At 41.2% G+C, this 22,219-nt stretch overlaps 3 protein-coding genes across 12 annotated transcripts in view; all 3 read right to left on the reverse strand.

Moving 5' to 3' along the window:
* The window catches only part of svilc (supervillin c), a 35,903-nt gene extending 34,610 nt beyond the window's left edge, over positions 1–1,293 (reverse strand). For all 10 annotated transcript variants that reach the window (XM_084072273.1, XM_084072272.1, XM_084072267.1 and 7 more), the window contains exon 1: positions 1,154–1,293. The gene's annotated coding sequence lies outside the window, so the exon portion shown is untranslated. The remainder of the gene's footprint in view (positions 1–1,153) is intronic.
* Positions 1,294–1,958: 665 nt separating this feature from the next.
* Positions 1,959–10,867, reverse strand: LOC311054959 (all-trans-retinol 13,14-reductase-like). Its single transcript, XM_084071007.1, has 11 exons — positions 10,616–10,867; positions 9,562–9,744; positions 9,077–9,318; positions 6,047–6,248; positions 5,712–5,909; positions 5,493–5,612; positions 4,814–4,952; positions 3,780–3,889; positions 3,494–3,663; positions 3,185–3,344; positions 1,959–3,041 (listed from the first exon to the last, which is right to left on the reverse strand). The coding sequence occupies exons 1-11, from the start codon at positions 10,773–10,775 to the stop codon at positions 2,896–2,898; spliced, it is 1,830 nt and encodes a 609-aa protein (XP_083927133.1). The 5' UTR covers positions 10,776–10,867; the 3' UTR covers positions 1,959–2,895.
* A 909-nt stretch (positions 10,868–11,776) lies between these two features.
* Positions 11,777–21,013, reverse strand: nmt1a (N-myristoyltransferase 1a). The gene is made up of 12 exons (XM_084071693.1): positions 20,904–21,013; positions 18,814–18,919; positions 18,500–18,644; positions 18,192–18,310; positions 16,917–17,008; positions 16,591–16,707; positions 16,215–16,385; positions 15,868–15,976; positions 15,571–15,738; positions 14,877–15,044; positions 14,629–14,766; positions 11,777–13,099 (listed from the first exon to the last, which is right to left on the reverse strand). The coding sequence occupies exons 1-12, from the start codon at positions 21,005–21,007 to the stop codon at positions 13,079–13,081; spliced, it is 1,458 nt and encodes a 485-aa protein (XP_083927819.1). The 5' UTR covers positions 21,008–21,013; the 3' UTR covers positions 11,777–13,078.
* Between the last annotated feature and the right edge of the window lie 1,206 nt (positions 21,014–22,219).

Here is a 22,219-nt window from a genome sequence, read left to right on the forward strand (position 1 = left end):
AAAACAAACTCTCTTTTACACAGTAACATAAGTGCACATATAGCGAACAGGAAGGGACCGAACAGGTAAGCATAAACCAAGTAAAGTATGACTACGGGTATGAACACAGTAAAATCTGTTCTTTCTTACAAGATAACAGGAAATGTGGCCACAAAGCCATTCTGGGCACTAGGGAAAACTGGGCACCTTGGAAGAGTGGGCACTAGGGAAAACTGGGCACCTTGGAAGAGTGGGCACTAGGAAAATCTGGACACCAAAACAGAGTGGGCAACAGACCTCAGAACAGCGGACACTAGGGGAAATGATAACTGGAACACTTTGAAGTCTGGTATGCATATTACTGGAATACAACTACATTCAGATGATCTAGGGGAAATCCAGGCACCAAAAGGATCCAGGCACTAAAAGAATAACACAAAAGGTCCTGGAGACTCGTTTCCTTTGTGGTTTTTATGTATTCGTAGAATGAGAATTTTCCCATGTTTGTTCTAAAATTGGGTAGTACCAGATCATGGTAGCCCCCTCTAGTGTTGTGGGTGTCACAAACTCAGAATGCAACTACATACATATAAGGTTAGATTTAGGGTTAAGGTTAGGCATAGGCTACAGTAGTTTTACTGAAGTTAGTTTAGGGTTAAGGTTAGATTTAGGCATGGTTTGACTTAAGTTAGGGTTAGTATTAAGGTTTGGGTTAGGCATCGTTTTACTGAGGTTACGGTTAGGATTAAGGTTAGGCATAATGAGGTCTGGTGCCCACTCTGTATTGGTGCCCACATTTCCCTAGTGCCCAGTCTTCCCGGGCAAGTCCATTCTTCCTGGTGCCTACTCTTCTCCAGTCCCTAGTCTTCCCCCCAAAAATGTTGCCCAGTTTTTCCTAGTGCCCACCCTTCCTGTATTCTTATTAACAAGGCAAGTAAACCAGCAGATATATAGGTGGCTAAACCAATAAAAGTAGGCTATAATACCTACGTACTCAAATGTAACAAAATCAAACACAAATCAGAAGCTACAAGCATGGCACAACAACCCAAATATCCGACAGAAACAAGAACATAAAAGTAGTACTACTACTACCTTGTTTGATGCTTAAAAACTCACAATTTAACTAAACATGCAGAACATGTGCAATGTGATCATGAACAGATGTACTTACAAACTTTGCTTCTGAAGGGAATAAACAAACTGCACCGACGTTGGAAAAAAAGCTACCTCCTCTGACTGTGGCTGAATTAACTAAAGGGGCTAATAATCTCTAATAGCACCAGGTGAAACGGGGTGCTCCTTCCATTCCGACATCTCACCACTCCGACTAGTGGCTTCCGCGTGCGGTTAGGGTTAGGTATAGGGTTAGTCAACGTCGGAAAGGCGACATGTCTGAAAGGAGAAATGCACCCAGGTGAAACAAATGTACTTACCTAAATGGAAAGAGAACAAAAACATGTATCTGCCACTAGAGGGCACCAAACAGCACTGAGGGGGTAGCAGAATAATCAGTCTTCTCTGGATAACCCACACTAGTAATAATCAGTCTGGATCAGCCTGGCTACACTAGATGTCGCTGCACCAAGTCTATACCCAGCCTTGGGTCTGCTGCTTGATACTGTATGTGTTTAAATCAAAGTCCTTTATATCTGTCTCTCTGTGTAGGCATGACTACTGTAGCCACATAATTCTAAAGAGAAGAGCACAATTAGACAATTGGAAACTTCTGGTAATCAATAATCATGGACTGCTCTGTCTCTGAGTCACTCCCCCTGTCTCCACCCACAACAGTCTTAATTGAGTGATAATGCACAATTGTTATAAACCGCTTAAATATGGGAAAAGTGAAACATTGGCTTCCTCTCTCCCTTCATATGCCAGTGGTCTGGCATCTGAAGGGGCTGCTTGAGAGCATTGTATATCACTGACTAGACTACAACAGGTGATGATTGTGATAATGGAATATTACAATATAATAATTATGAAATATTTATTATTAACAATGCAATCAAGGTTTTAACTGCATACAAACATTCAAAACCCTGTCAGAGCAGGTAAGGGCAGGTGAGAAACATACAGAGGCGTTCTCTAATATAACAAGCTTGCAAACATATTGGGCACCAACAGATAGTGTTAGCAGCTTCTGGTATTTTGGTTACACATTTCGGGTGATCATCAACATGTATAGTCCAACAAAACCATGCCATTCTGCATAGAACTCTGATGACAGTTGTTGACTAAACTTCCAGGTTTAGATCACATTTTGCGACTCCAGAGCATAGACAGATTTTCCTTCAGACTACGTGGAGGCTAGTTATCTATAAGTTAGTCCCAGGGCTATGTTTATAAACATTGCTATTGTGCCTGAGAGTCTGAGTCAATACACATTACAAAAACACAAAACATGACAATGTATGCTGCAAGAAATGAAGTCTAGTTGTGGTGCAATTACCCTGATGAATCCACATGATGTAATGTAGTACTGTACCAGTACACTGCACATTAAAACGATTTAATGTATTTGCGTGACTTATGAGATCTAAGTCAAAAGGAACAGGCATTTATAATACAAATTAAACAGTTAATCTCAGATTAGATGAATGAGGTAGCCATTCAATGAGCAACCATCCCATATGTTAAATTCCACACATTGCTCATCCAGTAAGTACTCAAAAGTTGAATAAAAAATAAGTAGTTATACCCTACTATAAACAGAAACCCACACATTTTTTGCACAGTTTTGTATGGAACGTTTAACCTCCTTGGTGTAGCATTATTGTTCCTTTATTCATTAGTTAGCACAACTGATAAGATCACACAGGTGAGGTGACCATCCAGGTGTATCCTTCAGCTCTGAGTTCCTTGTATTGGTTAATTGCTTAGCATTCGGAAAGTTGAGTCTCTGACAAGTAATTAAGCTTCTTTTTTGGATTGAACAAATTTAGATTTCTTGGCCAAGCCAATAGCGTCCAGATGTAGGTTGCGGTTGAGAAGGACCGAGCCACAGGTGAGAGCCCCTGCAAGAGCACCAGCGAAGCCGCACACAAACACATCCTGGCCTGCAATTGAAAAACACAATGTTTCCTACATTAAAACATACACATTCGATATTGATTTTACTGTATGACGAAAATAATGGCATTGTGTGTAAAGGGAATAAAAACAAGGTTCCGGGTAATGGTGGTGGCACAGACATGCTGACCTGTCAGATAGAGGTTCGTCAGGGGAGTCAGGGGTCTCACAGTAGCGTTGAGCTCAGGGCTGAAGCGTGCGATACCGTGGTCAGCTCCGTAGATCTCACCCTTGGGGGCTCCAATGTAGTGTGTATTAGTGATGGGTGTACCACAGTCAATGTACTCAATCTACAGGTAGAGGGAAGAAAAATAGGAAACCGAACTCTGAGAGACCAAATTGAATATAAGGTTATATAATGTGACAACTGAATGAATAAGCCACATAAAAGAGTTTTAGGGCCTACGCAACTGCTCTGCTCGATATTAGAATGACGCACCTTGTCCCTGGTAACCTTGGGGAAGACGTCCATCACCACCTCCAGAATGGAGTCAATGAAAGCCTGCTTGAGGTCTTTGTAGTCCGGTCCCCTGTTGGTCACTTTATCATCCTTCCACTCCTCAAACCACTCATATTTGGCAAAGCTGACCAGACTCAGCGTGGACTTGCCTGGGTAAATGGAGAGAGAGAGAGACAGATTACGTGAGTTGTCAAACTCAGAAAACAGGACAAAATAAATCAATACGGCTCTTCATCAGCTAGAGCAATACATCAAGTTTCTGGACCTGGTGATCTTTCCTCCCAGGTGGAGTCTTTAGCTGATGGAGAGGCCACAAATAGAAGGGGAACACTTTTAGCCGAGTCTTCCGCCTTTCCGTTATAATATGTTTCCACTCTGTAAAAAGAAGACAGGTAGGTTCGGTAAATATTTTGACACAGTTAATGTGCAAACACAATATAATTGAAGCTATAATATTTTGCATCAGGTAATCATCCCTTTTAACCCATTAAGACCGGGAACGCATCTGTGTCATTTTAAATTTCTTTGGCTATTCAGAAATAGCAGATATACAAGCTCATAGTGATGCACTGACTGCCGCGCTATGAGCTTGTACATCTGCCTCTTTTTTTTTGAATCTTGAAAGATTTTGCAAATCTTTGAATATATATATATTTTCAAAGCGAACATTTGTAACTCAAATCTTTGCTTCTGGTGTTTCCTGGAACTAAATATTTTGATTTGGGGGTCGGCGGCCAAATACATAATCATGTTGGGGGTCCTTGACATGAAAAGGTTTTTCAGAAACCGGTTAGGATTTAGAAGACATTTGTAGATGCGTTCCCGCATTTAATGGGTTAAAACAGTTTCCATTGCCACATAATTCAATTGGTTTAGGTTAGTTACTGCTGGGAAGTATTACAAAATCATTGCAGGAATGAAACTGAGATGCTATCTCATGGCATTACATCACAGCAATAAATCACATTCTCAAAGTCCATCCAAGCATTGACCTTACACACTCAGAAGTAGACAGCGATGCCATGACAGATATCACAAAGATTACATGTTCCAGTAAAGCTGACTACATGTCCAAGTGTCCTTTAGCAAGACACTGAACCCCTAAATGCTCCTGATGAGCAGGTTGGTGCCTCGCATGCGTCTATTTGTGAATGTAAAGCACTTTGGATAAAGGCACTATATAAATGCTCCATTTACTATTTACCATTAAATAGTTTGAATGATCATAAATTGGCAAAAGTATAGAAAAACAAACCCGAGAGTGAAAAGAGATAATGAAAAATACACAAGGCTACATACAGCTCATCGAAATTGTTCTCAGTGAATATCCAGTAGTTGTCTGCTTTGAGGCCTAGGTCCTCACTGGTTCCAGTCAACCCCAGGAAAACACTCAAACCACCTTCACCGTTCTTCATCATACTCAGCTGATTCTGGATACCTGCAAAGTACAGTCACATGCAAATGGACAAATTAACGCATCTGTGTAATTTTAGATTTCTTTGGCAATTTTTTTTTTTTAAATATTCGAATATATACATTTTTAAATCTGGGGGTCCCTGGAACAAAATATTTTGAGATGTGGGGGTCCGTGGCCAAATACATATAATCCCCAGAAGCAAAGATTTGAGTTACAAAAATACAAAAACACACACACACACACACACACACACACACACACACACACACACACACACACACACACACACACACACACACACACACACACACACACACACACAAATAAACTAGCAGCTCTACAATTATGCTTAATTTATACATGTACACCCATATTGCACAACCAAAATAGCAAATCTGCAAGTTCAAAATACAGATCACACATGCTGTGAGCTCTTAGATCGTCTATGTTGTGGTTAATTATAACACGTCATGAACAAAGTTCAATAAAAGTTATTAGATAATTATAGATATATACAGTAGATATTTCATTTTTTCTGTTGAGTCCTAGGTCTTCCCTAACCTGGGGTGGCCTGGAGTTCTTTTGGCAGCAGCTTCTGGTAGGTGTTGAAGATGCCGGCATCAGAGATGACCATGGGAGCGTGGATATGGATCTCCTCCTGACCCTTCATCACGCTCACACCTGAAACCAAACAACACAGTAAATCAGCTTCTCTGTGTCGGCTAAATGCAACTGAACTGCTCTTGCATCCAATTATTTTAAGCAAAGATTCATATTCACCATAAGCCTCCTTGGCATCATTGAACAAAATGCGGTTGACCGGGGCACGGACTAGAACAGCACCCCCAGCCTTCTCTATGATGGGGATCATGTGGTAAGCAATCTCACTGGCACCTCCTTTGGGGTACCATGCACCGTGCAGGTAGTGGCAGGTCAGTAGACTGTGCATGGAGAAACTGGTATCCTTGGGCATATTGCCTGTGGATCATTTATAGTGCAAGAAAAATTAGAAGTGAAGCCAACACACTGAAGGGAAAAGTTGGAAAACGTTAGCCCAGTTTCTCCGTTGGGTGTATATACATTAATTTAGCCAATAACACTGGTTCCTAGCATACCATAGGTGCCAAAGATGTAGCAGAAGACTGCCCTGAGGTCCTTATTTTCAGTCAACTCGTTGACAACATCTGTCAGGCTGCGGGATGCAACTTTGAAGAAGAAAGACAAACGTTTGGCCAGGCCAGTATAGACCAGGAACTTGGCCAGAGGGCTGGGGATGAGCTTCAGAAGCGCAAGGAGCCAAACACTGCGCCCTGCTTTCTGCACACAAAACAGACAGATAGACAGCTGCTATTGACGGATGCATAAACTGACAAAGACATGTACAGACAAACATGAAAACTTTACTTGAGTATTTTTTTTTATAGAGTAAGAAAACGTAACAATACTCCTTTCATTAGTGAATATGGAATCTTACAAAAAATGTGTACAGACTGGGATGGAACTTTGGAATAATTAATAATTGGAAGGATGACCTAAGGTGTAAGGTGTTGAGGTGCCAGCCAACTAACAAAAACTAAGCTAAACAACAAAAACAAGAAAAGAGTTGCTGCATGATTGTTGTAGCTCCAATGCATATTATTTATTTAGAACATCGAGAACTAAAAGAACCAATGTTTCAACAGCAAAGCAGCATTTTCGTTAGAACCATGAAGAAGGCAGCCTTGATGTCGAAAGGCTCGTTCTTTATGTTCACTATGTCCTAAATAAATAATTGTGCACCGGTAGCTACAATTAAGTTGATTCTTGATACAAGTGTGCAGCGACTGTTTCTTGTTTTTACGGACCTGACATCAGCTACAAAACATTCACTAATAGACCCCTTAACGTCACACTGATAAGAACCAGTATGCGTGCAACCAGTATGCGTGCAATGAAACGCATTCTGTCAGGTCTCGCTAGGACGCGCCTCACTAGCCAACACAGAAGAGGGGGTGTGCTGAAACCAGCGCACCCCAAAACAACAGGTTGGGAATTGATTGCGTGAAACAATCACCTGTGCGTCCAGTCTCAATGTTAGTAAACAAATAATTGGTCTATAGCACAGTAACTATTTGGCAGCCTATATATGTCGTCCATCACAAAACAATGTATTGTGTCATACTCCAAGCTGCATTGCCCTGATATTGTACCATGTGCAAAAATGAAGTCAGTCTGTCCAACATTATGCAATCTTTCTAATATATTGCAGCAGTAGCAGACACGTCTGTCCATGTCATGACCTTTGCTTCACAAACCTTTGGCCTCTACAGCACGGGTCTTCAATGATTTTCAGGCTGAGGACCCTTTAGCTGAAAGTTATATACAACTTACTTTAGTATATATATATATATTTATTTTATTTTATCTATTTATATATATTTTTTTGTTCTCTAAAACGCTGCTATTTTTTAGTCTTATAACAAATGAGTCAAGTAAAAATTAAATGGGTATACTTTGCACCTTTTGTACCCGTTTTGTACCTCTGTTTTGTTTTCCTTGTGTAATGTAATGTGCTCTATTGTTGCTTGTTTTATCGTTTTATTTTGTGGGGACTGCGGATGAGAATTTGCATCATTGCTAAGTCTGGTGTATTTACATTATATTGATATGATATGTATTGTTCATTAATATACGGTGTCCTGTATAAATAAAATAAAGTAAAATAAAGTTGAAAAAAAGATGAAGCAGGGACCCCACTACATATTGTATAAAATTGTGTCGCAGATTAAACTTTTTCATAAATTTCTTAATAGACTTGTTTGACAGCACTATCTTCAGTGTTGTGTCAATTAATGCGGCCCCCCTGTAGTAACTCTTGAGGACCCCCCAGGGATCCCGGACCGCCTGTTGCAGACCCCTGCTCTAGAGGAATGACAGTAATGAAAGTACATTTCAAAATGTGGCCTTTCTGCATCAAAGTGCAACTGTGATGAAGTGTCATTAGAGCAAAGGCTGAGGCTTAGATAACAAGAAAATGGGCCAGACCATCGTTGACCAATAAGCTTTATGATCCTGCAAAGCTTTCAGTCTTGTACTGTAGCTACTAGCTACAGTATTAGGGTTCAAATTAATTGTTTCAATTACAAATTGCGATGTTATTTTCTTATTCAAACCACATAATACAGCAACACATTCAACACTTTCCTTTCTCAATTCTTCTCACACACTAAACACCTTTCTGGGGTTTAGTATCCTAAACCCCAGCGCGTTGAGGATATGCGTTCCTCAACGTGCATATCTCCACCAGGCTGGGTTGCATAAGTCATGGGTTGCAGCTGTCAGGACTCTATCAAGGAAGCTGGGGGGGTAGCATTTACATGCCATACAGGGCGACTTTTCACTTTTGTGGTACCCCCAATCGCCAGAAATGACAGCACTTTTGAAGGTGCGCTCAATAGAGGCCCCTCAACAGGCAATTCCAATTTGGTTGGTTGGATGTTGTGTTGATGATATATGGTGTCGCTTGTGAAAGAAATACGCCCGACAAATATTTGAAGCTCATTAAAAGGCAAAAGGTATGGAATATCAAAACCCTGTTTGACACTCTTTGTCACTCACAAAATAATTTCTATCTCATCTGGTGAAATCATGTTTCTGCAAGGATGCAGAAATTCTGGAATATTAAAGTTGGAATGATACATATTTAGCAAATGACTCCAGATATAATATGTACCAATTCAGCTAAGCTTTCAACAAAATCTGTAGGAGTAGTAGCAGAAAGTGCATTTTGAAGAAAATGTAAAATGGCGGAAAATCTAGTTAGGCAGAATTTAGCATGGCTTACATAGGGAGTTGCACCATGATCCAAGGAATCCAGGGGCATTTTTTAAATGTATTGTATGACCTATGGTTCAACAGCGCCACCATGGGGCCAATTTGAAAAAGAAAAACTGGGGTGGAGTGTCTTCCTAAGCCTACAGGGAGTGAGCATGCAAAGTTTGATGCCAACCAGTCCGGCATTATCAGAGATTAGCTGTGCAGTCACACACAGATACACACACACACACTGACAGGGGTGAAAACATAATCTCCGCCTTCAAGCCTGACAGCCTGCGAAGATAATTAAATACTCACTTAGTGCAGTCTCACATGTAAAAGCATCCTACCTTGACTAACTTGATATACTCATCGATGGCCTTCTCTTCTCCGGGGAAGCACTTCTTTAACTCTTGGGGGTACCGGTCCCGACCACTATAGATGGGGTAATAGCGCCTGTTTTCAGGTGGGCCTATCACCACTTGGTCAAAGGGGTTCTCCAGTGGCTCCCATTGCAGCTGTCCATTGGTCATCTGGTCCAGCATGCAGCGGAAGGGCTTGTGCTCTAGCAAATCACCAATGTAGTGAATTCCTGTGTGGGAGGAAGACAGACTATATCAGGGCACAGCAGTTCACATGAGCTAAAGATTTAATAAGACTTTTTTAAATCTTTATATTTAACATGGACATTTTTGATTCACAATAGAAATATGGTCAATATGCATAAATAATATCATGTCACAAACTACACAGGGGATAAATGATACTCATCTGTGATATATATATATAATAGCAACATATCAAAAACAATAATACAATAGCGGACCAGTCTTACCAACATCAAATTCAAAGCCCTTCTCAGTAAAAGTGTGACAGCAGCCTCCTGCCCGATCATGCTGCTCCAGAACCAGAACTCTCTTCCCAACCTTGGCCAGAAGTACGGCTATCCCAAGCCCACCAATTCCACTTCCAATGACAACGGCATCCAAGTTTTCAGGTACTTTAGTGGCCAAAAAACCTATGAAAGTGTTACCACAATGTGGTAAATAGAAAACTGTCAGATGGGTGTGTGGGTAGTGCTGTACTACTACTACTACACTAGTAGTTGCTTATTCATTCAACTTTTATATATTTCTCAGGGAATATATTGAGGGAACAAGTCCTCCAATGCTTCCAAGATAACAAAACATTATAGTATGTATGCATTGTATGTCCGTGTGTGTGTGTGTGTGTGTGTGTGTGTGTGTGTGTGTGTGTGTGTGTGTGTGTGTGTGTGTGTGTGTGTGTGTGTGTGTGTGTGTGTGTGTGTGTGTGTGTGAAATAAGAAAATATGTATACATTTTAAAATAAATGAATATAAAAGGCATTTATCATCATCAATAAGCAATTAGCCCACACATTTTTAAACTAAAGCTGAGACTTGAAGTTACCAAGACGTACAACAAAGTTGTATGGGTAAACCATTTAAGGCACTTTATCTAACGTACAGTGAGACTTCAAATATGTGGAACCTGAAAAACTAGTCTTGGGAACATGTGTGATGACAATGGTGATAAAAGACAATTCATTTTAGACAACAGATAAGAGAGGTAGAGGGTCAGCTCTGCAGCCTTCATAGAGCACACTGCCTCTATGAAACAAGCCATTCCATCATGTTCTCATGAACCCTGGTTTATACACCTACAAATAACAATGCATAGTGAACTTGTAGATCAACTCAGACCAAGTATAAATTAAACATGAATCTAAAGCAGACCAAGCTGGATCGCTGGAATAAATATGAGACTATATGATAATAAGCCCCTTTATCTTTTTTGCATTGTGTGGATTATTATGCCATACATATCTGTAAGAAAAAAGCGCAAAAACACTATCTAACGCCTACTCACCTTGTTTCAGCACTTTATTCTTCTCTTTCATGTCATGGACCATTGGTTTCAACGGTTCGCGAGTATCGAGACCAAAAGGGTTCGGTCCAGGGGTGGTAAACACATATTTCCGCAGAAATACTGCGATAGCGACACAAATAACAACTACAGTGAGCCACATAGTGATACTGTAATAATAAATGTGCTCATTCGGTCTCACTTCCGCGTCTGCCCCAAGTTCACCCTTAGATTTATAGGCTGACTCTCTTACATAACTCAAATGTTCATATGAATAACGCCCATGTCTGACGGACAACTACACTAGCCTTTCACAATACCCTACTGTCTGGCTGATTTTAGACTGGGATCAATTCTCTTTGCCGTTTGCAGATCCGGTCTAGAGCAGATACGGAAACGGTCTTAATGCGCACGTATGTGAGTGGAAATGATCAGCTGCAGTAGGTGGGCTCTACAACGGATCTGCGTACTGAACAGTGAATAGACACCAAAAGCCAGACTTTACAGTCCACACGTGCTGTACTGTGGAGCCTGGTGGTGACGCAAGGTTACGTTGATCCAAACAAACAACGCCAAGATTAGTGGGAGGTCGCGCCCGCCACCCTTTCACAAGGAAAACAAAGGGTTTGTTTGTATGTTCGCTGCTCGCAATGAATTAAAATACATGTTATTTTCTTTTTGGTGCAAACCGTGCAACAAAACATTACATCTATAACGTAAATATGAAGAGGGGTGATGAGAAAGTAATGATCTAGTCAAGCCACAATGACTCCGTGCTGAACTTTCAGATCTACAAAGCATTGTAGATCTTTGAGTCTGGCTTAACAATGTCACTGCTGCAGTAGCATCGGGAACCCCATGCGTTTTTTTGTTGCAATGATATGCGTTGACTCAAATGGCTCCCCCCCGTGGTGTGTGAAAGAAGCGCAAGTGGCCATGTATGACCTGGATTCTCACCTGTACCAAGGTCTTGATGAAGTCTCTTTTTGCTCCAATGATGAGATCACATTAATTACTTAATGTTAAAACGGCAGTTAATGTATATTTCTATTCATCACATTAAGTTCTTTAACTGTCCATGTGGAGAGTACCAGATTTAAGCATATCAGTTCTCAAGGTAATAGGAACACAGACAAAATACTTATTGCTTTGAGTCACAGCCATTTAATCCTATTGTTGAGTCAACAATGGGATATCCCTCAGTGCAAACACAAATATCAAACCCCACACAAACTATACAAAAAAATAACAGCAACTTCTAGATTTTATCTTTGCTCAATTATATTTTACCTGCATCTTCACATATTGCCAATGTCCTGCAACAAAATACCATGAGACCCGTTTTTCCTTTTTCATTTTGTATTTCCAACCAACATTTTACATAAGAAACACTTAACTGGGGTTATTTCCCAATCCCACCCATCCTGCGTGATGTCCTGGAGTCCCTGACACATTTAATCATCAGTTCTAACATTCATGAACCATTCAGTAAACCTCCAACCACAGCCCTTCTGGACCCCCACACCCCTGTGAAATGTCCAAACTTGTCCGTACATATGTGTTTCAGTAACTGAGATGGTCCATGTAACCATTTGACTTGATGTTGAACAGGGCTTCTTCTGTTAGTGTAGCAAGCTGGAGGGGGGAGGGGGTCATGAAAGTTAGTACATACTGGAAGGAGTATTCCAAAAGACAAAATGTTGATTCCCGCATATATCTGTACATCTTCAGCAAGCAGAGAGTTGAGAGATTTCCAAGCAACACTTCGTTAAATTATTGGGGTTGATGGCAAATCTGCAGTTTCAAGCATGAAACAAAAAGTCTTGACAGAAGCCCTTGTCGTGTGTCCACTTCTGGTATTTTTCGCCTCCTCTTGATTATTTTGTTTGTTTAAATATTTTTTGGAACATTTAGATTTGTGTGTTCATTTTAGTCTCTAAAACATGACAGTTTTTCCATTGCAAAAATAAATGAAAAGAGCATTTCCAACATTTAGGAACAGGATAAAAGGTTAGGTGAGTGTGAATGTGTTATGGGATAATTTTGTTGTTAATTTTCTTCATATTATTTACATGTAGTACGGTATTGACGTTTCATAGGTATGCCAACAGTGTGTGTTTGGTGTAACAATAATATATGTGCAGTCTGTTCATGTTTGTCGTGTGTATCGTACAATCGAGACAGCTTTCAGATGTTGAAGGGATGTCCGGGATGGTGAACTACGATGGCTTAAGGTCCATGTGATGGAAGGAGGAGAAAGAGTGCAAGGAAGGACCAACTCTCCCCACTCCCTGCCTGGCAGCGGTAGTGCAGGTCAAAGTTCAACTGGTCAAAAAGAAAAATGGGCGGTGGGTTTCCCTTCCTGAAGCAGGAAGTTAGTCAGTCCATCTGTCAGGTGGTCAGTGCGTTGGTATGGGTATCCTGGCCGGCCTATTGGCGACTCTTGTTTGGGGTTAAAAGAGGACGTCACTGAAGTACCAAACCAACCTGAGGGAAAAAAAGAGGATTATGCTTTTAACAGTCAGTAGCACAGTGAAAGAATCAAGAAACAGATAGAATCGGAAAGCAGATAGAAAGGTAAATCTGTGACCATATAAGGAGTCTAGAGAAATTCTCTGCTATCATTAACTAAGCATCAATACCTCTGTGTTGTCCTCTAGTCACTAAGGTAGTGTAAGTGATATTTTGTTGGTTAAAACAAAAAATAAAACAAAAATGTTCTACATTTTGATAGTAATCATTGCTATAGTCTAATGGTAGCTTAAGTGTTGATACAAACAAACATTCTATTATCTCTATTATATCTGTGTCATAATGTTAGACAACAGGGACATGGGAAAACATGGATATGATTCCAATGCTGCCCATAGTGCAAAAAAAAAAAGGACAAAACCAAAACTTTATTCAAAAGTATATTTTGGACTGTGGATGCATGTTCTTCACAAATATATTTCAAGACATTCAAAATAGATTTCCTTCTATATAGAAGGTATATTTCTAATCATTTAATCATAAATAGAGGAGAGTTAACAGAGAGGCTTAAGATGACCACAGTCTTAATTGTGATGCTTATCAATGTGACACTTTCACCACATATCCACAGGGCTGTGAGCTGTTGAAAAACTGGACATGACATGGGTGGCAAGACCACATAGCAAAATAATATTTACACTTTTAAGTGTCGCAGATTAATGATGTTTGTATAATGCTCAAAGAGAAGTGTATTCATTGTATGGATGGCAGACTGAGGATGTTTTTTTTACCAAAACATTTCTGTTATTGACTGCATGTTTTTAGTGGCAAAATACCTTTTGCCTTCGAAAAACTGATGTGGACATTCCATTTAATGATGTGTACATACGTGTGTGAGCATTTCTCTAATGTAGTTGTAAATTAATATTACACATTTAAAATAGACTGATGCTCATTCTCACATCAGGGTTCTCTCTGCCTCTCCAGCTCTTTAGTAAAGCAATTTGCTAAAATGTACCAATTTCAGCTAATCGGGAGAGAGAACCAATTCACCAACTTCAATTTGATATTGTTCCAATTCCAATTTTGTCTGCTCATTTCTTTATGTCAGCACTTTCAATTGCACTTGTTTATCCTGTATCAGTTCTCTCCCCTGATAGGATAACATTGGTGTCCTGGCCATAAAATTTATTTTCTGTTTACTTAAGAGCTGGAGAGATGGGGAGACCCCCATTACTGAACAAACATTCTATAGCAATGATTACAATCAGAATATAAAGCTAACACTTATTTTAACATAAAAATATCACTTGCTGCACATTTAAAACATGGAAACATAATCAAATCCATTAGTCTGAAACTACTGAAATGATACAGTAACCCTAACGCATCAAAGGTATGGTAAATTAAGCATCTTAACATAACAGACTTCAGCGATTCCTGTCCAACTTGCCCTTCCATCCAGGTCCTAACAGCCCTTCAATTCAACTTACATCTCTGTAAAAAAGCAAAAGCATGCAAAATACAAAACCCTCATAACATACCTTTTCTGATCCCATGCTGGGACACTTCCAATTGTACAGATAATACTGTAGATTCCCATCTCCGATGCCAAACTTCAGCTTCTCCAAGAAAGTCTTGTTTTCCATTAGGTCCAGTGCATTGAAGACATCAAACCCTTTCTGGATATAGAAAATAAATAAATAAATAAATAAATAAATAAACAAACAAACAAACAAACAGACATGAATACATAATGCAACTCCCAGCACCAGACTGGAGAATTACTGACCGATTTGGCCAGGATAAGGGCATCAGACATCAGGTCCAACAGCGTGGTGGTGGTGTGCACGTTGTAGAAGGAGTAGGCAGCCTTCAGACTGCGGTGTACAGGGTGGTTCATAATGGTAGAGGGCAGTGTGTAGAAGCTCAGGAAGTCAGTCACCCTGCCGCCATCAGTCTGTTGCAGGCAAAATAACAACAATCAGCCCCTGTAAACCTTTCATGGTGCATGAGCAATGCTGCGTTCACACTAGCAGAAACAAAGCGACAGGCTAATGTCATTTTAAAGGTAAGCCAGCGATGTGAAGATACAAACTCATACCCGACACTTGTCGCTGTGTGGCTGGCGTGACACTCTACAAATGATTGTTATGCACTCCAATGACGCAACTAAGCGTCAATCAATCATATGTGTTTGTTTCACCATTTCCACTCCCTTTCTCTCCCCACACAATTCAGGCTCCATTCCATACAAGGAAGAACACCTAATTATTGGCGTTAACCAGTTCCCTGTGCTATTTAACCCTACCCTTTTCATTTACGCAGTGTGGCTTGAGCAACCCCTCAGCGGCGACTTAACAGCAATGTAGCTGTAACGTTTGGTCGTTTTGCAGTTTTTGTCACGGCTAGTGTGAATGCAGCATATGTCTTCAATACACTGCATGCATTCTTTCTCCTCTTGAATAATTTAACATGGGTGTTACCTCCACCAGGTAAGTGTCGATAATGTTTTCCTGGGGAAGCAGCCAGTGCTCCACCTCTTCCTCATTCATGACGGGCGCCAGGTGGAACTGGCTCAGGTATCCAAGGAGTAAGCGATGTACTGCTGGCACATCATTCTTTGTCATGGGCCGCAGGCCAGACTTGGTGGCCTGGAGAAGAGAGGACAGGGAAAGTGGAGGGGATATAACTAAGGCATAAAACATGTGAGGCTGATGAAGGCCATGATGAATAGACTCAGTGGTGCATAGAACGCAGTCAGAATACATGCATTCACCAACCTCAGGCAGACGGTACAACTTCATGGTGCGCTGCATAGTCATATTCCGGCTCAGGTGTGAGAATTTCACCTCAATCAGCTTACGGGGGTTCAAAGAGCGATGCCAGTACCTGGAAACACCAACACATTGTCATACACCGATTATGAGTATTGTGTACATCAGTCAGTCACAGACTTCTACCTTCAATACGTGGCTACATTTATCCCATCTCTTTTTTATTTAGAATATTCATGGTAATAAAGCTGAGAACAGAATTGTAAATTAACTGAGCAAAGGAGAGCATGAAGAACAGAAGAGGGTATCTATGTACGCATTATATATGAGGAGCTTTTATCCATCTCACCCACCTGCATGTACCCACAGGTTTAGGCAGCACCACTCCAGCAGTGTAGACAGCTTGAAAGATGCCCTGCAGGTTGACCCGTCTGGTGATCTCTCTGATCAAAACCGGGGCAACTCGTTTGGCACGAAGCTTCTTGTGGACACAAAGGAAGTTGATCTCGACCATTTTCTTTTCTCTGAATGAAAGGAACAATGCATGAAAATCTATAATAATATTCTACACCGCAATTGGCTTGATAGTGAATTGATGGTTGAGGAAAAGCATTTGTACTATTTTCTCAATGATTGATATACATTATGAAATACTTTTCCCTCCATTACATTTCAGTAATCACTACTTAGCCATCATATTTTTCCCTCATTCGATTAGAGTTCACTTACATATCATAGATACGAATGTTGGCAGGGATGGCACTGATGAATCCCACAAGCTTCTGGTTAGCGATGACCCTGACCCCGCAATGCCACTGTGGCAACCAACCAGGAGGGCGCAGGGCCCTGGGAAAGACAGAAGATGAGTCAAATACAACATTATCACCCTATATCAAATTCAAAATAATAGAAAAGGTTTGCCTGGTTCTGTGTGAAAAAGATATGGCACAAACTTTATACAAATATATTACACAATAAATGACCACACCATACCAAATATTGCATTAAGATTAATTTTACAATGGCAACCTGGGAAAACAAACAGTAATGGTTACCAGAGCAGGAACTCAGGGGAGTAGTCGAATCGGAACATGTTGTCATCATCCTCCACATAGTTCTCATTGAGAAGAGTGTAAAGCTCCTTGAGCTGGTTTAACAGATAGAGGAAGTTCATTTGGGGAACTGCATTAATTCTACAGAATATACATTTACATAATCTATTTCACAAAACACAGGTTTTTAAGGCTGAAAATTAATACAAACTTAACAGAAAGACAAAGTAGGCCACCTTAATAAAGTCACCTAAAGTCCTGAAAAAAAGTTCTGAAACAAATTCGGCCAATTATTTCTCCCCTTCAATAATACCAATTGGTATTGTATTTGACAACATTGTTGATTATTCACCTTCACAATGAGGTATAACTTGTAAGGATCATGCAATCGTGGAATGAGCAACACAGCTAAACGTGTAGGTAGCGCCCCCCAGAAATGTGCCAAAATCACCCAATATGCTTCTGTTGGTAATCGCTCTCGTTTTGAGCGACCTGCCAGCACCCTTGTACAACGAAGTATAAAATAGGGCTTAAGTGGTTTATTAAAATTATCAATTTAGTCATAAAAGAAACTATAGAATTTAAGTAATTTAGTTGATATATAATTAATTAATACAATTATCCAAAAGAACGTGCTTCTCGATTTTTCGATAAATCAAAAAAGTTATAAATAGAATAACCTCTATGAAAATAAACGATAGTTAGAGCCATAGAGCAGATCTTCCCTACAACAGCCATGACCAGCCAGTAGTAGTTGCTAGTGTGGCAACAAGGAATCCTGCAGGCTTCCTACAGAACACTGCCAATAATGTTCGTTGGAGGGTCCAGCCAAGCCAGGGCAGAGTGTTTTACCTCCATGCCCTCCGGGTGCACGCAACTAGTGCCTACTGTGTTCTTACTATTCTATTGTACGAAGATAACACCCACATAACCAGGGCTGACAATAAATGGAGGCCCAACAGGTATACTGCTGAAATACAATGAGATCAAAGAGGTTTTTACAAAAACAAGAGAACAGGGAGAAATCTACCGTGAGTTTACAACCAAATAACTCATTACTAAACAATGCGATGCGACAGTACGGACTAACTAGCCAACACCAACTCGGGACTCCTGTTACTAAACAAGAAATTACAAATGTGTCCTAAATGTCAGTTCTCATACAAATGTCAGTTCTGAAATTACAAATGTGTCCTAAATGTCAGTTCTGATACATCAGTAGAATAATGATGAATCAGGCATATCCATGCTTTTGTGTGTGTACACATGCTTCCATACCACAGAAGGGTCTCCCAAGTCAAGCGCATCCCAGCCGAATCCTTGTGGAAGGCTGTAGGGCTCCTCACGAATGTTGTCTTTGTCAGGCTCAATGGAGCCATGAGACGTCACCATCTCCCCTTGAAAGGAACATAAAAGTGTGTCTCAAATGATACAATACAAAGCAGAATCATTTGTATTCGATTAAATTACACTTTATTGATTACCGGGGGGGGGCTCACATACATTAGTGAGTTTGAAATTCAGAGGGAAAATCTGCAACGTTCTTAAAATGGATACCTATAGCTGTGAAATATGAAATGTCATACCTAGCTTAGGCACTGGCTGTGTGTCCCAGAACTGGTAACTCCTCCGGCTTGCCTCCTCCATGGTTTTGGCAGGGCCTTGGCCTACCGAGAACAGTTCTATGGCCTTCTGGATCTCCTGCAACTTATCAGCTGGCAATGAGTTTACCTGTTCAGAAGGTTATGAAGGAAATAAAGCGTTGAAGGGCACACAAAAATCTGCACAGATACCATTCTCTCTTTCGAGAGGTTGCTTTGAAGAGGTAATAGAATGAGTTGTCTGTGTAGCCATTTCCAGCAACATCTGAACTGAACACAAAGCTCTACCCAACACTGACCTTGGCAAGGGGGTCCTGTACTGCTTCTGTGGCTCCAGACTTCTTCTTCTTCTTCTGTTTCTTTTTCTTCTTCTTAGCCCCAGTGTCATCCCCCAGACCCTTGTCACTGAAACAGGAAAGACACAATACATGTCCTTCAAACTGTTTAAAAACGTATCAATCTGTTTGGGACAGACTTTCAAAATAAAACAAAAAAGGGACATCAATTATTACATCCATACATCTACATACGAGCGAGACATATCTACCACAAGCACAATTATGGCAAAAAAATGGTGAGGAATGCGTCTGTGTGATCGCCCCTCACATTAAAACCCCTTTTCAAATGGTAGCTGTGTAACTGCATCCACTGCCCGTCAGTCATAAACCCCTTTTCTGGGAAAAAATAAAGTAGCTACTACTAGAAAGCTACAAACCCCCACCCAACTCTTCCATCTTCTGGGCCAAGGGAGTCTGCATACTTACAGAGAATATGGGATAATCTCATTAGCGTCCAAGGGGGGAGATAGGCCAGGCAGTGGCCTGTATTTGTAACACCAGGACAGATGGCCAATCACATGATCCCAGGGCAAGAGTGTATACACATATATGTACAAGAGGTCAGAGCACATATAGGGACAATACATAACAAAACATTCAATGGCTTGTTCGACTGGCTTCCATTTCATCATCCAGAACACATTCTTTGTTTCGTGTGTGTGTGTGTGTGTGTGTGTGTGTGTGTGTGTGTGTGTGTGTGTGTGTGTGTGTGTGTGTGTGTGTGTGTGTGTGTGTGTGTGTGTGTGTGTGTGTGTGTTGGGGGGGGGGGGGGGGGTATGCGCTTAGGTGCAGGGTATGCAAAATGATGTAACGACTAACGACACGATCACAGATATGCTCAATGAATGAATGGGCTTACAACTACCATGCCCCCAAGGGTCACTCATTACCCCACCCCCAATTTGTGTTCTCAAACGGTATGGAGAATTATTTACGGTGATATACCGTTAGACACGCCTTGGTGCATACATACAAGTGCATGACTGTCATCAGTGCGCAAGTCGGGCCATTAACTGTTAGCCAGTGCGAATCAAAAGGCGATGTCCATGCAACACTGACTAAATAAAGCGTGACTGTCAACTGGGTTGCCTGTTTGCATTAGAAACCGTGCTTCTGGTGCATATCATGGTCCAAACAGCGGCTCCATCGCATCGACTCACCCACAACGTGAACAAGAAGACCACACGGATGACAATTAACGTCATCCATCTGCATATTGTGCTTAGGTGTGCGTTTCGTTTTGGTTTCACTTTAAAATGCAGCCATCGCCATACATACAGCAGACTAGACAGTAGACAACATAGACAATAGGGTTTGACAGCTAGCAAGCAGCATGCTATGTCGCTACATGTCAGCTGGGGGGGTTGGTTGCCACAAAACGGCATCTGTTTGATCAACGGGCCGTGGCGTGGAGGATAGAATAGTGTCAACTTTAAAACACTGGACTTGAGCTCTCTAGTAGAGTACCTCGGTACAGGCCACCGTCGTGCAATAGAACGCAAAATGAGGTTTGAAACAACTTTAATATTCCTCTCTATGCTAGACTCCTCGCCATCAAAAGCAAGGAAGAATGAAACCGGGACTCCCTCTTTCTTTGGTGTTTCGCCCATGTGGGCGTGCTTATATGCCCTAAATTTAACCTCACTAAAACTATGCCTAAACCTAACCCTAATCTTAACCTCACAAAAACTATGCCTAGTCTAGTCCTAACCATTAACCTCACAGGAACTATTCTATGCCTAAACCCAACCTCAAAACCACGCCCACCTGGTCGAAACACCGGGAAAAGAGAGAGTCCGGAATGAAACCGGCCCTAAGTCCCGCCCATACCAGGAAAAGAACGCACCGTCGTCCAATCGTCGCAGAGAACAGGCAAGCGACCAGCCATTTCTAACCAATAGAGCAAAGCCAAGTGGGCGGGACAAGGCTGTTCGGACTCTAGTCTCGACCCACCGAGCTAATAGTTGCCTCGCCTCGGCTCGCTTTGCTAAAGTGTGCCAGACCATGACACACAATATGCCACTGCATTCGAGCCCAGACGGCGCCCTTACCCATCGTCAAAGTGGTGCTCTTCGTTCTCACAGTCGCTGCAGTGCCCGTGGTCTTCTGCGTCTTCTTTCTCCGACATCGCTGCTGTCTCATTCTCATCCGCCATCTTCAACTAGGAAGTGAAGGAAGCACCGCGTGCCCTCGACGCCTTTAAACACCCCCGAATGCTATTGGTCCAGCGAGCTGGCGCTCCAGAGCATCAGCTCTGATGTAACTGACTGGCTTCTGCTCAGTGTTTTCATTTCAGATATATATTTCAGGCTGTGAGTGACCCCCCAACATAAATCATATTTGAACTGTGGACCCCCCCACCTGACAAGCACTTGGAATTGTAGGAGTTGAGGCATTACAGACTCGGTTCCTCAAATAAATATTGTGAAAATAGCAGATCTACAATCTCACAACGCCTCTTGTTGCAAGGCATTGTGAGCTTGTAGATCGGCTATTGTCATTGTTTTGCCTCTCACGCCCCCCAAAATCATGTAAGGGTCCCGACCCGCAAGTTGAGAGCCACTGTACTAGACCAGACGTCTTCAACGTTCTTCAGGCCAATGTGACCCCTCCTGAGGAGTGAGATGAAGCAGCTAGGGAGTAGGGACCCCCACCACATATTGAGTAAAATTGTGCTGCATACTGAACTTTTTCATAGATTTAGCTTATATAGTAGACTTGTTTGACAGCAGCACTATCATCAGTGTTGTGTGTAAGTTAATGTTTTTTTTGTTTGTTTTTGTTTACACATGATCTTTTCTATTAATATATTGGATTAGTTCATCTGTAGCCTATTTTCAGACATTTAACCACGTAAACCCTCAATGGTAAATTTGACCTTTGGCGCTGTACTTGGCCTGCTCTTTTCCCCCTCTAGTCTACACCCAAACCTCTTTGCCAAAAATAGGCTATGATGTACAAGCTTGCAACACCTCACAGCGCGACACCTTGTGAGCTTGACCATCAGCTATTTTCGACATATGTTCCCCCCAGAATAGGGATTCTAGGGTTCAAGCACATGTGGAAAAAAAGTTAATATCACACAATGAATTGGCATCCCCCTGTAGTAATTCTGATGACCTCGCTCTCTTTAATACACTGTAGAAGACTACTCCTATATTAAAATATCATATTTTGCGTACCGGCAAAATATCATATTTCACATATATTTATATGATATCACGCTACTCAGAGTACACATTGTATATGTGAGTTCAACGGTTAAACTAAGATTAATGCAAGCTAATAGGGTATAATTACTAATAAAGATTGTAATTACATTTCCTTAAAGGGGGTGCAAGTGATTTGTTTGTTTAAAAAAAAAAAA

This window comes from Gymnoscopelus microlampas (assembly GCF_963454915.1).
Source record: "Gymnoscopelus microlampas genome assembly, chromosome: 11".
NCBI lineage: Eukaryota > Metazoa > Chordata > Actinopteri > Myctophiformes > Myctophidae > Gymnoscopelus > Gymnoscopelus microlampas.

What these genes read in the sequence shown, in the direction of transcription:
- nmt1a (XM_084071693.1), bottom strand. Translation starts at nt 21,007, where the DNA reads ATGGCGGATGAGAATGAGACAGCAGCGATGTCGGAGAAAGAAGACGCA. An exon ending in AAACCTGTGGGTACATGCAG is followed by an intron (nt 15,977 to 16,214) that starts GTGGGTGAGATG and finishes TGGTGTTTCCAG; the next exon opens with GTACTGGCATCGCTCTTTGA. An exon ending in AGTTGTACCGTCTGCCTGAG is followed by an intron (nt 15,739 to 15,867) that starts GTTGGTGAATGC and finishes TCTCTTCTCCAG; the next exon opens with GCCACCAAGTCTGGCCTGCG.
- LOC311054959 (XM_084071007.1), bottom strand. Translation starts at nt 10,775, where the DNA reads ATGTGGCTCACTGTAGTTGTTATTTGTGTCGCTATCGCAGTATTTCTG. An exon ending in GGGCTTTGAATTTGATGTTG is followed by an intron (nt 9,319 to 9,561) that starts GTAAGACTGGTC and finishes CCTCCCACACAG; the next exon opens with GAATTCACTACATTGGTGAT. An exon ending in GACGAACCTCTATCTGACAG is followed by an intron (nt 3,042 to 3,184) that starts GTCAGCATGTCT and finishes TTTCAATTGCAG; the next exon opens with GCCAGGATGTGTTTGTGTGC.